We start from the raw sequence: 17,647 nt of genomic DNA, 5'->3' as shown, positions 1-17,647 counted from the left end.
CGGTTTCGACAAACACTGAATCGAGAAAGTGATGAGCTGTGTATCGTCTGTCAGTTTTTCCTTTAATATTAATGGGGAGCCTCGTGGGAGAATTGTGCCGGAAAAGGGTTTGAGACAAGTTGATCCTCTGTCGCCGTTCTTGTTTCTTTTTTGTTCAGAGGGTCTTTCGAGCCTTCTCCGTAATCGGGAGAGTCGCCAGCTTATCGGAGGGGTGCAGTTTGGTAGGGGAGATCTCTCCGTTTCTCACCTTTTTTTTGCAGATGATAGCATTATGTTCTTCAGAGCTAATACCGAGGAGTGCGAGGAGGTTGCACGTTGCCTTTCGTTGTACTCTGCGGCTTCAGGCCAGGTAATTAACTATGCTAAATCTGACATTTGTTTTGGCTCGGATGTGAATGAAGGGTTAGGGGAGGAACTTGCGCAGTCCTTACAGGTCTCGGTCACCTCGTGTCACAACCGTTACCTGGGCCTACCTACGGCGGTGGGTAGGAAGAAAGCCGACATCTTTTCTTTTCTCCGGGAAAGGGTTTGGGAGAGAATTAAGTCTTGGAGGGGCCTCTTCTTCTCACATGCCGGCAAAGAAACTCTGATTAAGGCGGTCTTGCAAGCTATCCCGAGCTATGTCGCGAGTTGTTTCCGCCTACCACAAGGGCTTATCGATGGGATCCATAAAGCTATCGCTAGCTTTTGGTGGGGTGATACGAATCAAGGCAAGAAAATTCACTGGTGCAAATGGTTGGAGCTCACTAGACACAAATCTGACCGGGGTCTTGGTTTCCGAGATATTGGTATCTTCAACCAGGCCTTGCTTGCTAAGAGTGCCTGGAGCATTTTCAGACGGCCTGATAACCTTGTGGGGAAGGTGTTTTGCCAAAGTTATTTTTCGAACGGAGATTTTCTCAACGCCAATTGTGGTTCTACAGGTTCATATATCTGGAGAAGCTGTGTTGGGGTAAAGAGCTCATTATCAGAGGCTCGAGATGGAGGATTAGGGATGGAGAGAACGCGTCTGTGGTTTCCGACCGTTGGATTCCCCGGCCTCCGAACTTTATGCTCAGTGATGCTCCCCCTATCCCAGACGAGATGCGGGTTTCAGAACTCAGAGACGTCAGGGGAGCTTGAAATATCCCTCTCATTACTGCTATGTTCTCCCCTGAGGATGCGGATGCCATCCTTAGTATTCCGGAAAGCAGAGGCGGTGGACCGGATATGCTTAGGTGGCATTTCTTAAAAGATGGGGAATATTAGGTTAAGAGTGGTTACAGGGTTGCCTTGGAGTCGACCATCGTTGATGGGCCATCCTCCCCGTCCGAAAACAGGGATTGGTGGAATAAACTCTGGAGCCTTAAGATCCCACCAAAGGTTAAGCATTTCATTTGGCGTGTCTGTCAAGGGAGGATTCCGACTTGTTCCTTACTCCGTAAACGGCGTATCATTACTGAGGCTCACTGCCCGGTATGCGAATCAGAGGAGGAGACTATTTTTCACGCGATGTGGGATTGTACGTGGTCTAGGAAGATTTGGAAGGTTGGAGGCTTTAAAGACACTATTCGTATGCTTCGGGCGGGGGACACCATTGGATCACTTCTACTTGCCTCGACGGACCTTAAGGTATGTGATTTCGAATTCTTTCTTATTATTATGTGGGAAATTTGGAATCACAGGAATAATGTATGCTCGGGGAGGAAGGTTGGTTCCCTAGAAGGCCTTCTTGAATGGGCCGGGGGCTTTATTCGCGACTACTGGGAAGCGTGTCTTGGGACTAAGGATGAGAATTCACGGCCGAAGCCGAAAGTGTGGGAGCCTCCTACGGTCGATAAGGTAGCCATATCGGTGGACGCAGCTCTTCGCGTGGAAGAAAGACGGATAGGACTTGGAATCGTGGCGAGGAATGATAGAGGAGAGATTCTTGGCTCGGAAATTAAGGTACTCCATCTTGGCTCTCTCCCCAGTTATCGGAAGCGTCGGCGATTTTTCAAGGTATGCTCTTTTCTGTGGATATGGGTTGGTTTCACATTATTATTCAATCGGATTGTCTCGAGGTGATCTCGGCCATCAAAAGATCAGTGACAAACACTACGGAACTCGGTATGGTGATTAAAGATATTCTTTTACTTGCGCCTAGTTTTGATAGTGTTATTTTTACGTTTCACCCTCGTGGTTGTAATAAGGTAGCTCATGTTCTTGCTAGCTATGCTCTTAACTTTGTATCGGGCGCCAGGTGGTTGGGATCGGCCCCTCCCTCTGTGTGTCGGGAGGCCGAGAACGACCTACGTGGTATTAGCTCCTAATGTAACCACGGTATTCCTCCGCCACTTAAGTGAGGGTTTCTAATATATTTTACGTGGTGCTGCCCACGATTTCAAAAAAAAAAAAAAAAGTATGCACTTTGACCCCACGAGATGAAATGATAAGTTCTATTCGCAATATGGGTAAGAGAGAATTTGTCAATTTAAATTGTTTCGCGTGATACTTTTGGGATTAAAATTTGAATTTGATACGAGAAGTAATTTCTTCACAAAATTTAAGCGTCGTGGACAAATATGGGCTCATGAGGAGCCCACATTCGTACTTTTGGTCTTGTAAAAGCCCATTTCGATAAAGAGGCGCAACAAACTTTTTTCGTCTCTTCTCGCTCCCACATTGTTTTGTCTGTTTAAAGAAAGCTCGACCACTTTCTAATGGGTCACACAATGTTTTTTTAAACCACTTTTGCCATTATTAAATACACTCAAAATGCAATAGCTATTTCTTAATTAAGTAATCTTACCCCCACACAACGACGAAGCAGCTATATATATATATATATATATATATATATATCTATATATATAGATATATATATATATATATATCTATATATAGGTTTCCTATATATATTAACAAGTTGTGATGACGAATTTAGGATTAGCCACTTTGTGATTACCAAGAGTATTTATTTAAGGTATTATTTATTACATTTGTTACTATTATTTAGCTTTTCCATTTATTTTATTACAAATTAGCACATTTTTTGCTTAAACCTGCGCGTTTGGATTTCAGTTTGTTCCATTCCGAGCTTATAAGAATTTCGGCTCCCTTAGTATGACATAATATTTTAGTCCGAATAATGTTGAAATTTATAGCAAAATTAGAACGGAACATTCAGTTTTGGTTAATTACGACACTGTTACGTAATGAAAAAACTAATACCTAAAATGTAGTCTAATATTAAAAAGAACGAATACCAAAACAATATCGGTATTCCGATTCCATAAAGTATTGGAACATAATTTTGGTTCCACAAACAATGTGATAATAAAGCGGAACAAATTTTTGGTTTCACTCGGTTGCGAATGCTCAAGTTTACGTTACACCAACAAACAAATTTCATCAAATAATATGAACGCGATTTTTGTTTTAATTCAGATTATAATTTTCATACTTTTTTTCCCTCCTTTCAACGTGATAGTGCCTTCAAATACTATAAAGTATAAAGTTAACTAAAGTATAATGCGAAAAATTAGAAAACAAAAATAGTAATATAGCCACAAAGCTGAACCAATCTTCCTTTTAAATTTGCCCATGTGATCCTTAAGGTACAAAAAGCCTTTAGGATTGTGTTAAGAATAAGATTACGTGAATTTTCCATCCAATAGTATTGTGGTTGAATGACTAGCCTCTCAAGTGGACTCCAAATTGACTGGGCAGTAAATTATTATTTTTTATTTTTTTATTTTTTTTTTTGGCGTGAACAAAGACCTTTTTATTACCGTGACATCACAATCATATGGTTTTGTTTTGTGCGAAACATCAATTATCACAGAAACAGATGAACGTTGGAAAAAGAAGTTTGCTTTTTTGTTTTTTTGTTTGTTTGTTGTTGTTGTTGTTGTTGTTGTTGTTGTTGTTGTTGTTTGATTATTTTCATTCCAAAAATCTTTTCTTTTTTGGATGATCTCTTTCCATTCCAATTATTTAATAGTCCAATGAATCATTTCGATTGGAGGTTTATCTATACCATTTTATAAGATACCTTTTTTTCCCGCTCAAAACATTTTAGAATCATCAAACGGTAAATATCTTCCAATGGACCATTGCGTTTGACTGCAAAATAAGTGTAAATTTTTTTTTTACTGATTGCCCGTTGTGATGTAATTATATGAAAAAAAAACTTATTATTTTTATATAATGTTGGCTGAGTTCCGGCGGATTCTTTTGATAATCAAAATTGCACATAAGCAACTTTTCACGCAAAATGTGCCCACTTGAGAAAGGCCATTCATAGCTAGCACCTAAGCAACAACCATACTATTATTTTTATTTATTTATTTATTTATTTTAGATTGTAACAAAGTTTGCGGGACAATATTGGGTCAGGAAATTGAATGATATAATAATTTGAATACTATTGGTACGCCTCACATTCAAGTGAGCTGTTCACATGTGTGGTTCAAAAGTCTTTGAGATATAGACTCTACTGATTAAATGGGTCCCACTCAGGAAGACCCTTATCATATAATTCATGTATATGTTAAATGAGATTTCGTATCTATGCACGCCCATATTCGGCAATTATAATCAATATCATTGATCAATGTCAGCAATGAAATTAATTTAATTTGAAAAAATTGTAGTTCTTCATTTTCAATTGGGTTCTCGTTTTCTTTTGCAATTTAAAGTTTCTTGGCTCGACCTTGTTGTAGCTAAGGCGACCCTTGATTTTTTTAGCAAAAAGGAAAAAAGGTGACCCTTGATCCTGGTTTAGCTTTATAATATATATACATATATATGTGGTAGCTAGCTTGTTCTAGCGTTAATCCCACACACACCTCGACAGAGAGGTCATGGGTTCAAACTCCCATGAGATGCAGAAATGCATGCCCCGTATGATTTATTCTAAAAAATATGTAATCTTGACTAATAGTGTCACTTGCGCTTTGCACTGCTAATATATCATGTAATCCTGACCGATAGTACTCTTACTAAAATAATATATATATATATATATATATATATATAGACGTTTCAAAAAAGAAAAGATAATAAGAGGTTTATAGTCGATTTTGGCATTAATCTTTCCGTTTTTAATTTGATTTGATTGGATTTGTATTGAATTCATAAATGTATTAAAATACCTTTTCGATAATTCAATATAGAATATGAATTTGAGTTTGGAAAATTATATATATATATATATATATATATATATATATATATATATATATTTCAGTATGAAAGAAAATGGTGTTTACATGGTTTAGTTATCTGAAAAAATTTATATATACATTTGCTTTTTAAATTTTTATTATTATTTATTGATATTCTGTTCGTGAAAGTACAGACTAATAAATAAGATCTGATTCAATTTTCATGAATAACAAAAAAATCACGGTCTTGCATTCATGTTAGACTGTTAGTACTATTTAAAGCACCTTAAGGATGTGATGTCGTTAAAAAATAATGAAACCTAGACAATTATTTCACAATACTCGATATGACATTAGAGTTCAATAAGTCATTCTTTAAAAAAAACTTAGTATTTTAAGAGACGTGCATATAATTATAATTTGAGCCATGTACCTCTCAATTGAAATATGTGTAAGATTGCAATTAGGAGTCAGGACAAACTAACTATTACTGCGAGTGGATGTTGTTGTTAGATGATAATTTTATATATAAGGTCACTGATTATATACCTTTTTTTTTTTTTTTTTACAAGACCTTAAAATTAATAGTTTCATAACATCATGTTCACCAAAATATGTACGTATATGGGTTAGCTAAATATGTTCTCCGAATTAAAAAAAAAAGAATAAAAAAAACATGAAACGTCATGTTGATGTTAGTATTACTTGATTTAAAACATTCAAGTTGGCATTTATATAATAGGATTGATGATAGCGTTACCTGATTAATCTCCTTGTACTCCTTTCCAATCACAGACGATAATTTCTTATAGATATCAATTAATTATTACAAGTGCAACAACTTTTTAGTTTCAATTCCATTTTATTTTGGCTTTAATCTTGACACTCGGTATATCTTATTTGTAATCATATGCATTAACGATCTGAACGTCAGAAAGTAGGAAAAAGACACGCTCTATATCCATAAATTATTTAAGGTGAGAATTGCTCTAACCCACATCAAATTAATGCAAAATTTGATATGATGAATAATTTCATGCTAAATTCAGTGTGTAATTATTCATATACATCAAATTAGTGTAATACAATTTTTAATTGTAGATGCATCCCTAAAAAGAAAAATTATAATTTTGACACTAATTTAAGTGATTTAAAAATTATGACGTAACTTATACCACATGACTAGTCGAACATGTATAAATATGAACCATGGAAACAAAATATAAAAAAGATAATTTTTTCAAAAGAAGGTACCCACAATTTGAAAAGAGAGGGGAAAAGAGAATGGAGCACCATTTATCAAGAGAATAAAATTTAAGGAAAAAAGGTAAGATCTTCAAAGTACAGCCTACATGTTTTCTTCTACATAGCTTTTTGTAATTGGCTATAGGTATCGGAATAAATTTTTATCATGTGAATTTATTCAAAACCACAAGAAAACTGAAATATGCCTTTCTTCCTTGTTGGAATAACATGTATTAAAGATTATTTAATATTTTGTGATGGCTTGATTTGTGGCTGAGATTTGAGTAGGGTCTATTTATCGGAATTGATTAATTTCAGCATATTCGTAATCCTCGTTGCGAGTATAAGAGTTAACATTTATTTGTCAAAATCGAAGCTAAGTTAAATGGGAAATTAATGCTCAAATTATGTTGGAAAATGCCAATTATTGTGAAAAAATAATGAAAGTGTTTTGGTTGAGTGTGTATATACTAGAGTCTCACATGGAAGAGATACGTAGACGTTGTAGTGCTTATATATGCAATTTGTATTCAAGGGTTTGGTTCTCAACAGTGACCCAGTTTTGTAGAAGGGCAAGGGCTTAGTGAAGCCCAAATCCACCACATGCGCGCCGTTATCCGGTCGGGTGGGTTGCACTTGGGGCCATCCCTCTATTTTTTGCTTCCGGATTTTAATTTTATTTTAAAATAAAATATGATTAATTTGGTATTAAATGACATGGTTAATGGTGTAACCGAACCTTAAACGTGCGACATTAACCTGAAGCATTCATGCCTGATTTTGAATGTCCATAATCATGCATTTACCATGCACTAATGGGAACGTTTTGTAACCGAGCATTAATGGGCAACATTTGTAACCTTGTTTGGTCCATCCTATAAAAAAGGCCTAGATTCTCATTCTAAAACATACCGAAACCAACAAGTTTTGAAGTTCTCTTTTCTCCGTACAAAATTGTTTGTTTTTTTGTAGCCTGGTGATATTTTATGGCGCTTTGGTTCTAATTCGCCGTAGTCGAGCCGAGTGGTGCTAAGCTCGTCTAGTTGTCGATGTATCATGAGTTTTCGCTCAAGTTATCCAGCACTTGTGGAATGCGATAAAAATCTTCTAAAAAATCGTTCAACAGACATCGACGCTTCATTTGTTTCTTTCCGTACTTACTCTTATCGGTTTAAGGTTTAGACCGGTTTTAATTTTACCTTATTGTTTAATATTAGTTTTTCGTATTTATTTATTTTATTTAATTTTCGCATAATATCTTTATTCTTGCACAATATTTATTAATATTGCTAACAGTTTTATCTTCTTTCTTTGTTTTTTTATGGGATTTTTTTTAATGGTTGTAACCAAGGATCGCCTTACCGTTACCGTTACCGTACCGGGGCCCCAATTTTAGGGGGATACCGCTTACCGAAGAGGAAACCGAGGGGGGATTCAGGAAAAAAAAAGGAAACCGATACCGGTAGGAACCCGTTTATCGGTAGGAACCCGGCAAAAAATGTAGGAACCCGAGGGGGATTCAGACAAATATTTTACAATAATAAAAATAGTTTTCATAGTTCATACTTCATACTTCAAACAAAGGTTCATACCAAACATAAACTGAGTTCTTAAACATAAAATACCATAAGTAGAGTATAAAATTATTACAACACGTACGATAAAACACACTAATTATAAGTGATAATCGTAGGACATATGTATACGTCACTCGTGAATGAAGAATCGGTCGACAGCTTTGGCCAACCTCTTGATCCCGGAGTGCGATCTTCTTGGATCAGAGGACCTCGAAGATCCACCGGGACCTTCGTCTATTTCTTCGTCAGAGTCCCCTAGACTTTTGTGAAGGTCTGCTCGCATCGCCTCACACAAACTTTCACGTTCCTTCTTCTTTTGAGAGCGTACGTAGAGTAACTTCTGCATTTCCTCTTGTACTTCATGAGGAACCTGGTCGCACATCTTCACACTTTTTGTCTTCTCTATGTTCGCCAAGTGATTTTTCACACGAGTGATTCCACCACCGCTAATGATGTACCCGCAAAATTTGCATTTGCTTGCATTCGGTCGTCCTTCGACGGGCTCGCAATACTTGTATGCCGGGTCGGACGCCATACTTCATAATCATAATAATTTCAATTCCACATATTCACAAATCACCATAACAATCATCAAATTAATTTCAATTCAATATAACCATTACAATAATTATCAAATTCATTTTAATCAACACTTCAAGTAATTCAACTTAATCATAACAATAATCAATTCGATTCAACATTTTAATCTCGGAATTAATTAAAATTCTATAATAATCATCAATACATATGACAATTAACAACAATCAACGTAACCACCATCAAATTAATTTTACACTAATCATCAATTCATAATCATATAACAAAAATCAACAAAATAACCACCACAATAATCATCCACATAACCATAACAATAATCATCAAATTAATTGTAATCAACACTATTATTTCAACTTCATCATGACAATAATCACAATAATCAACAGTTCATAACTAAAAATTGAAAAAAATTCCCAAAAATTGAAGAACTCGGGTGGTACCTCTCGGTTCCCCGGGATCTAGACAAAATCGGCCTCTCCAGGACGGGATCAGGCGGGACGAAGGACGGACTCGAAGGGTTTCACGGGATTTGGCCGGGATTTATGCAAAACACGAAGACAGTCGACGGGATCCGGTCGGGACGGGACGGGCAAATTTGTTCCTCGGGAGATAAGGGTTTCGCGAATTTAGGGGCAAATTATTTATACCCAAAACGAGACCCGGTCTGGGGGGATCCGGCCCGGTTTACCGGGATTCGACCGGGTTTGGTTCACGGGACCGGTTTATGTAAGTTCCGTCCCGGTCCCCTCCGGTTCAGGGGATCCCGACCGGAACCCGGTCGGAACCCGCGGGATTGCGAACCTTGGTTGTAACGAGCTACAAGATTTGGATCCACGTAAGGTCGAGTCGACATAAAGCCTCTGACATACTTAAGTACAATTACAGTTATTTCTTCTTCTTTTTTTTTTTTTTTTTTTTTGCAATAAGAATTCGTTGTTTATTTTATAGTTAAATATAAGCATAGCTAAAGCCTAATGGTGTGATTATATTTTCATTAGATGTATCAAGTTGACATAAATAAGATATAAAACAACTTACTGCTGTGAATGACATAAGTTTCCGATTCAATTCATTGAACGTTTTTGTTGAGCTCTTCTCTTATTATAATGGAATGAATCATAACTTCATTTTCACACCATTCTTTTAAAAAAAAAAAACCTTCATTTTATTTTCACACCATACATTGTTCTATGCCCTATAATCTATGTAACAATTTTACTCTTTTTTGTTGTTTCCGAACTTAATAACTAATTTGAAACGCTAATCTCTGTTGCTGATATTTGATATTGCAGTTATAGGGGTCTTGTCTAAAGAAAAAAATTCGGTTAAAAGAAAAATTTTGATTTAAATTTTAATCGAAATTATTCGGTTAAAATTAACCGTACGATTAATTTTAATTGAATTTTCGGTTAAAATTAATCGTACGGTTAATTTTAACCGAATAAAAAACAATTAACCTAGGTTAATTGAAAAAAATAATAATAGTTTATTGTAAAGTTGTTTGTTTTCTCACGGAACATTTACAAATTGCCCACTTTTCGGTTAAAATAATTAATTGCAATTAATTGTCCACTTTTCTATTTCGGTTAACAATTAACCGTGAGAAAAAAATTCGGTTAATGGTTAATTGAAGTTAACCGAATTTTCAACATTAGTCTTGTCCAGCTGAGATCGACGTCCAAAGAAAACCATATCATAGATTTGAGATTCAGATCTGAAGAAACTAACTACTCCGATTAAAGATCGGGCAGTATAAAAGCCAGATTTAATAAGTCTGGATTATTGAAAGAAAAGGCAAAACACGAAGAAGAAAATAAATAAAAAAGTACTTTCCTCTAGATCGAGAGTCATCCGTTGATCGAGACCACTGGAGTCTCCATGTCCCACAAATAAAAATTGAAGTTAAATATATGGAAAAATATCGTTTACGTTAAAAATCTAGTCAAACTATTTTAAAAAATTAGGAAAGTAGCCAAAACTAAGACATGATGCATGCATCATATAATGGAGATATAGACAAATATTGGGTTATTTATTTAATTATTTAAATAGTTTGACTATAATTTTAATGGAGGATAGTTATTTGACTAGTTGATATAGTTTTTTCTGCCCAAAATTGTATAAGGATATATATATATATATATATATATATATATATATATATATATATATAGGATAATTTACAAAATTACCCAGTCAACTTTGACATGTGTAACGACCCACTCTTTAATGTTTTAAAAAACCCAACTGCATATAATGTGGAAACGCGAGAACGACCCGAGAGAAAACCGAATCGTATCCTTCCACATCAACATAAGTCCTCCACTTCGACCCACACGATCCACCGCAAAACAGTTTTCGTAGCCCAACATAACACGGACTCTCTCAGCCGAACTCTTTGCAAGTTTGGTTTCCGATAAAAAAATCATATCGGGTTTATACTTACGGGAGTGTGACTGAAGAGCCCCCTTCGTCCCGGGATTACCTAATCCCCGGACGTTCCAACAGAAAGTAATGATTGTGTCCGGCCGCCCTCGTCACCGCGGGGCGCCGCTTTAGTTTGGAACGGGGTCTCAGTTGAATCCACACCGAAGGAAACCATACTGAGGTTGGGAATTGAGAAGCCCTGCACGCTTGCTCCTGACGCTGCCTCTCTAACGAATCAAGAGCCAAAACAGACTTCGCCTTGACGGGACTCCGGTCTTGGTTCGCTGATATCTTCGCCATTTTGGACAAAACACCATCACCTTCTTCCTCATATTGTGGAATTAGACCTTTCGAATTAGTCCTCTCATCAGCCGGGTTCGGGTTCAGGAGTCTAGCTCTTTTCTTCCATGACGTTTTTGCGGTATTTAGCATACAAACCAGGGAGGTGCAGCTTAGGGGTTCGTCTTTTTGGCCATTTTCAGGGGGATGGGGTGATGCAGGTCCTTCCTTACTCCCCGCCGAGGCCGAGAAGATGAAGCAAGGCGTTTCCACATTACGAACCTGGGTGTTATTGACATCAGGCTCCGGTCTAGCCCCATTCGCAGCTTCATCAGGGTGTGGGAGCCAGTCCTGGTTAGGTCGCAGGCGGGAATTCCTTAGCCTTGGGACTTCACGCTTCTTGGTTGATTGGGCCCGATTAGGGGGGTTAACTCCCAAGCCCATATTGTAATGAGGTGAGAAAAAGGGCCACAGATTTTTTAATATTTGAGCCCATGTTTTAAGGCCTAATACCCCCTTTCCTTCTACCTTCTTCCTCGTCTACTCTGCCATTATCCCCCAAAGACTGGGTCTTTTTTGCAGTAGGCGCCGAAAACAATTGGGGAGCCCCAGTCATAAATGTCTCTAGCCGTTGGTCCTTTGGAAAGGCCCCCACTCCACATGCGGCCTCGTGACTTGTGTTGACGCTCTGACTCGAAGCTCGCGCCTTCAGAGTTGTACTGGACGACCCGGCAATCGAGGAGGGTTTTCCAGCCGATTGAGGAGACTGGTCCCCCTCCATCGCCTCTGCCACGTGCGTCTCAGGTTGGGTTTTCACCAGAGACCCATCGGACTGGGTCCGAGGAGTCACGGCCTCACCCTCGGCCTCTACCTCGTCCATGGCCTCCTTCCCTTTCCTGGTTGGCTTCGGGTTTTCAGGTTGGTTGACCACCGGCGTCCTCATCACCAGCGATTGGTAACTTCCCCTTTTCTTCAAATCGGATCTAAGCCAAGCCCCAAAGGCCCTGACCTCCTCCCCGTCCACGCGCCGGATCTTCACCATCGGGTTCGGACAGGATTTCGCGTCATGATTCAGCGCTCCACAATTGAAGCAAAGAGGTGTGAGCTTCTCATATTGAAACTCAACCCATAATTTTTTCCCCCCGAACGGCACAAAGCGGCCCGGGCTTAGATTCCCATCCAGTGGAACCGCAACCTTAAATCTGAAATAGTTCTTGAAAATAACATCCTTTGTGTTGTCGAGTTTGAGATCAGAAACCGTCCCAACGGCACTTGCCACCCTCTGAGCATTACGGGCAGTAACCATGCCCGGTGGAAGTCCCACGGCCCTCACCCAGAGATTCAGCTCGTTCAAGTTGATCCCCCTCCAAACCCTGTCAGCTGGCCAGCAGCGGACCGGAATAACTCATTGGCCATAAAACCAAGCTTCCTTAAACACCACAGCCAAACATTCCTGTTTCTTTTTGCACCAAAGTTGGAAGAAAATTCATGTTTCATTGGATTCGAGTAACTTTAGTCTCCACCCCTTCGACAGACCCCACAACCCCTCTAGGAGGGCCCCCAGGGCTTGCCGACGTAATGATTTCCTTGTTACTAACCGTCCCAAGATTCCTTCGTTTGCAAAGGAAGCCGCCGCCTCCTCCGCCACGTCCCAGTACTCGTCCTCATCATCCACACCGAGCACACTTGTTCGCTTGATGATATCTTCTACGCCACAGTCTTCGTCAGCCATAGCACACTCACACAGAGTCCAATCTCAAAGAGATAGCGTCTCCCACCACAGAGAGAAAAAAACCACGGAGGTTCAATTCGTTTTTAGAAATGTGCAAAAATTGATTTTAATACTCTTAAAAGATAATATTTCCAACGATAAGTTTATGGGAAAAAATAGAGACTTTATGTTGACAATTAGGATTAAAAGGCTAAAAATATATACAACTTCGCTGTGAGCTAAATCTCTTCAATTTGTAGTGTTATAGTTAGCTTGTAATTTGTAAGTGATGGTGGTTTGCCAAATGACGATATCTATCTATCTAGACCTATATTATAGTGTAGACTCACCATAAAAGCGATGACGTGTGCCCAGCACATCTGATGTTATTATAGTCCTAGTTTATCTTATAGTTTCCAATAGAAACACTAGAATATATAGTTGAGAAAATAACGTCATCTTCCACCAAAATGTTATGAGCAAGAGCAACTATATATCATAAAATAAAATAAAAACTGCATCATAGTTGGGCCTAATCATAGTAGTTAAATATATCACCTGCGTACCTGCACACTCATAAAGTTCGGTTTGTATATTCATAATTAATTGCGTGTCTCATATGTTAATTATGATTTTTTTTTATGAATTAATTTAAATTTTTTTTATATGTATGATTCAACATCTATTTTTAATTGGATACATAAACGGTGGGGTAGTAAAATTCAAATATCTTCTTTTTGGACATATATTTTGTGGGGTTGATCTAGTATTGGAGTCGCAAGCAAGTGACCAGAGCCATCAGATCTGGTTTGGAGGTTTTAAAGTTGTAAACCCGAGTTAGCTTAGGTGTCAAGTCAATTATGTAAAAGGGCTCATTACTTCTATGCTCTATAAATAGACGGGGGCTCTAAAGAATAGAGTGTGACTAATCATTCTAAACACAAGGGGAACACTTTGGGAAACACTTCTTGAGAGGATCAATGAGATTGTTCATGAGGGTTCGATCGTGTATGTTAATTGTGTTTGATTTGTACATTGATCAGATAGGAGAGAGAGAGAGAGAGAGAGAGAGAGAGAGAGAGAGAGAGAGAGAGAGAGAGAGAGAGATAATGCTGGCCTAGATTGTTAGTGATCGAATCAGGGTAAATCTGTTTTTGCATTTCGTTTTATCATTGCATTTGGTTTCACCGCGTTTGTGGTACGTAGTCAGATGGGTCAACATAAAGTTTTTGCATTATCTCCAACAAAGTACTCTCTTATATGTGGGAGTGTTGAGCTCCACAGCTGACCTGATGTCCCACCCAATTTATACAACAAGTTGATCGGATGAACCTAGAGAGAAAATGTGTCTATTAGGCAACGCGCAAGCACAACAATATTGCAATGACGATGATAAATTTTGTGTGGCAGTGTGACCCTCGTTCCTACACCTACGGTGGTCAATTGTCGAATCACATTGTATATTGTCGCACTCCGATTTTAAATAAGATCTATATCTTACTTTATCTAATTTCCTCAATTTATTAATTTTTTATATATATATATATATATATATATATATGTATATAAACACACACACAAGTTTATTGTGTACTTTATGTTAACAAAATTTTGTTTTTCATGCGTGAGTTTTACAAGCATTTCGTAATTTTGTTTCTTTTATTGTTTTTGTGTTTTTTTTATGACTTTTATGGATGTGGTAGATTTTTGGACAATAGATTGCAAAATATTGTACGTAATAGCACCATCGAATTTTAATTATAAAAAAATATTATAAAACATTTTTTTAGTTATTTTCACAACTATTTTTCATATTATTTTTGTACGTAAATCAAATATATTAGTCTAAAATGCGCCAAAAACATTTATAAATTTTTAAAAAAAATATTATTTAATATAATTTGAGAGAATAAATTAAGAGTATACATATGATCAAAATTATTATTCCATAATGACTTTAGTTCTTTGTGTGATGTCATCTCTAGTTAACGTAGTACCATAATCTCAACATTAATCAGCCAGTAAACACACACTCACCACAGCCGTGGCTGGATTTCTTTGGGACAACCGGATTTTCCATTTTTTATTATTTATTGGTACTTACTTTTGAAGTATCCAAAGCTCCTCCCATTTGCCAAATACATCCACAACAATAATAAATAAATAAATAAATAATATGCAGTGGTGTAGCAGTGAATGGATGATGACGTGGCAATTGCAAACAAAAAACTCAGCGTCTCTCTAATCAACGTCAACATCATCATCATCATCATCATCATCGTCGATCCTCTTAACTTGCAAGCAACGGCCCAGATTGACTCCGGGTTATGTGGCTCTTGGTTTATATCATCCCAACTCTCCTCTCAATTCACTTCCTCCTCTTTCACTCTTCACACAACTCATTCTCTTCTCTCTCTCTCTCTCTCAGTCTTATTTCCCTTTCTCTCTCTAGATTCCAGACAAACAGCAAGTTGAAGCAACAGAGGTATAGAGAGAGAGAGAGGGATGTTGCTGGGAAAGAGGCCACGCCCTCCGATGAAGAGGACGGCGAGCATGACGGAGATCACGTTCGATCTGAGCCCACACGTGGAGGAATCGGAGCCGTCCGATCCGCACAACCCGTTCAAGGGGTATTACCAAGGCTACACGGGAATCGCGACTAGCAGAAGCAGCCACAGGAGAAACTCCGCCGATGTCGTCGAATCCTCTCACTTCTTGAGATCTTGTGGTCTCTGCAAACGACGTCTCGTTCCCAACCGTGATATTTACATGTATAGGTATATATACATACACACAAACACACGCTTTAGATATCTGTATACATACAATACATGGTTAAATCCTCTTTTAATTAGAGAACTTTTGTAGATTAGATATGGAATCTTTTGCAATAGATTTCGATCAGAGAAATTATGCAATATTGAAGACGTACGATTTCTGAATTAAAGGCATTTAATATTTAATTTTGCAGCTTGATTATATTTTTATTTAATTTTCAATTTCCTTCAGAAGTACAATTATATTATACATGGTTAAAAGAGGAAGTCAGAATCTGTCTAATTTCATATTCTTCGAAACTTCCTACTTTTATTTCTCTTTCTGTACACATACATGCATGCCATACCCTTAGGGTAAATTGTCGTTTAGTCTGATCGGTTGTCGTTTGGCAGAGGCGACACTGCGTTTTGCAGCCTAGAGTGCAGGCAACAGCAGATGAACCAAGACGAGAGGGTTGAGAAGAAGTGCTCTATGGCCTCTAACAAACAAGTCGTTTCCTCTTCCATCTCTCCCGCCAATCCCGAAACCGTCGCTGCTTCGTAGCCCAACGACTATATTAATATAATCGCATATTTTATCAATCAATCAATCAAAAGCAAGTTGGGATAGATCATCATCATGATGTCACATCATCATATATGTTAATCAATATTGTTGTGCGTGTAACGTGCATGTGTAAAATGGGAAATTTTTTTGAAGCTCTCTACTGTGACGTTTTGATCATTTAATGTTCAAATGAAATTCCAAGTTCCAACTATATTATGTACCTTTTTTTGGAAGAGAAGTTATATATTGCAGACCGATCTACTATGAATGTCATACTAGACACTACTTTGATTGTCATTTATTAATGTTGTACTAATCGATTAATTTTATTTTATTTTTACTGGGGTAAATAAATATTTTCCTTGGGTGCCTTATAATACTTTTCAATAATCACTTTTATAGAACAGATTTTTTCTTCGAATTCGCAATACGGGTTTCTTTATAAATGTACACCTGAATCTATTTATTTTTTAGTTCTATAGTTGTTTTGAAACCTTTAAGATTAGCATAGATCCTCTTATTTTCTCTAGTTTTTTTTATTATTATTTGGACTAACTTTACTGAAAAAAAAACCTTAATTAGTACTTATATTTAGTACGTACAAGACTAGGTTACATACTACGGTTAAGCGGGATATTAGTAACTTTTAACTATTGCAATGGTCAATTTTTTGCTTCGTTGGAAATTGTAGAGAGAATAGGCATGGGAATATGAAGCCACCTCAACATCAATATAGGAAACTTATTTCAAATTTCAAAGTGCCCTTTATAAGGACAGTTTTCAGGAAGTAAATAATAATTTAATAATAGTATGGAAACGAAAATGAAATGAGGTACAAAGAGGAGATTCTCCGCGCGCGTGTGTGGGGGCTGTGGTCTACTCAGCTTCGCACGGAGTGGGACCCACGTTCGCATATAAACAAAATAAAAACCAGAAAATTACTATCTTCAAATTTGAAAGACTGAGATGTACTATTATTTATAAAATAAAATAAAATACTAAAATGTGCTAGAAATATATATAGGGAAAATAACACATTTATACCCTGTGTTTTAGTGAAATATCGAGTTTAACCCTCGGTTTTCAAAAATGTCGAGTTCATACCCTCTGTTTAACTAAAATGACGAAATTCTACCCTGAAATGAATAACAACGTCACAAATCTCTCTTTCATTGATATTAACTCTTATATAAGAAAAACCAAATCAAATCTAAATCAATGCCCTAACTTCCAAATTCTAAATTTTGAAATAAAAATAGCCTTAAATTGAAATTAAATAATAAAACTCATACCTCTTAAGAAATGAGTTCATTCTGTGTTCGAATTGTAACTCTAAATCCTGCATACTCTGTTCGAATATGCGATTTTGATGACTATCAACTATCGATGTTTACCCA

The 17,647-nt window shown here is 37.2% G+C and overlaps 2 protein-coding genes across 2 annotated transcripts; both read left to right on the top strand.

The window, feature by feature from the left end:
- Positions 1-31: 31 nt before the first annotated feature.
- On the top strand, positions 32-1,231 carry LOC149391423 (uncharacterized). Its single transcript, XM_089619988.1, has one exon. The coding sequence runs from the start codon at positions 32-34 to the stop codon at positions 1,229-1,231; it is 1,200 nt and encodes a 399-aa protein (XP_089476114.1).
- A 14,050-nt stretch (positions 1,232-15,281) lies between these two features.
- Positions 15,282-16,547, top strand: LOC149391422 (FCS-Like Zinc finger 6-like). The gene is made up of 2 exons (XM_089620972.1): positions 15,282-15,703; positions 16,097-16,547. The coding sequence occupies exons 1-2, from the start codon at positions 15,432-15,434 to the stop codon at positions 16,245-16,247; spliced, it is 423 nt and encodes a 140-aa protein (XP_089477098.1). The 5' UTR covers positions 15,282-15,431; the 3' UTR covers positions 16,248-16,547.
- The last annotated feature ends 1,100 nt before the right edge of the window (positions 16,548-17,647 follow it).

This window comes from Urtica dioica, chromosome 7, assembly GCF_054948205.1.
Source record: "Urtica dioica subsp. dioica isolate 48M chromosome 7, U.dioica_male_clone48M_v1_H2, whole genome shotgun sequence".
In the NCBI taxonomy this organism is placed as follows: Eukaryota; Viridiplantae; Streptophyta; class Magnoliopsida; order Rosales; family Urticaceae; genus Urtica; species Urtica dioica.
The sequence above is the reverse complement of the archived record's forward strand: the minus strand, read 5'-3'. Positions and strand labels throughout refer to the sequence as shown.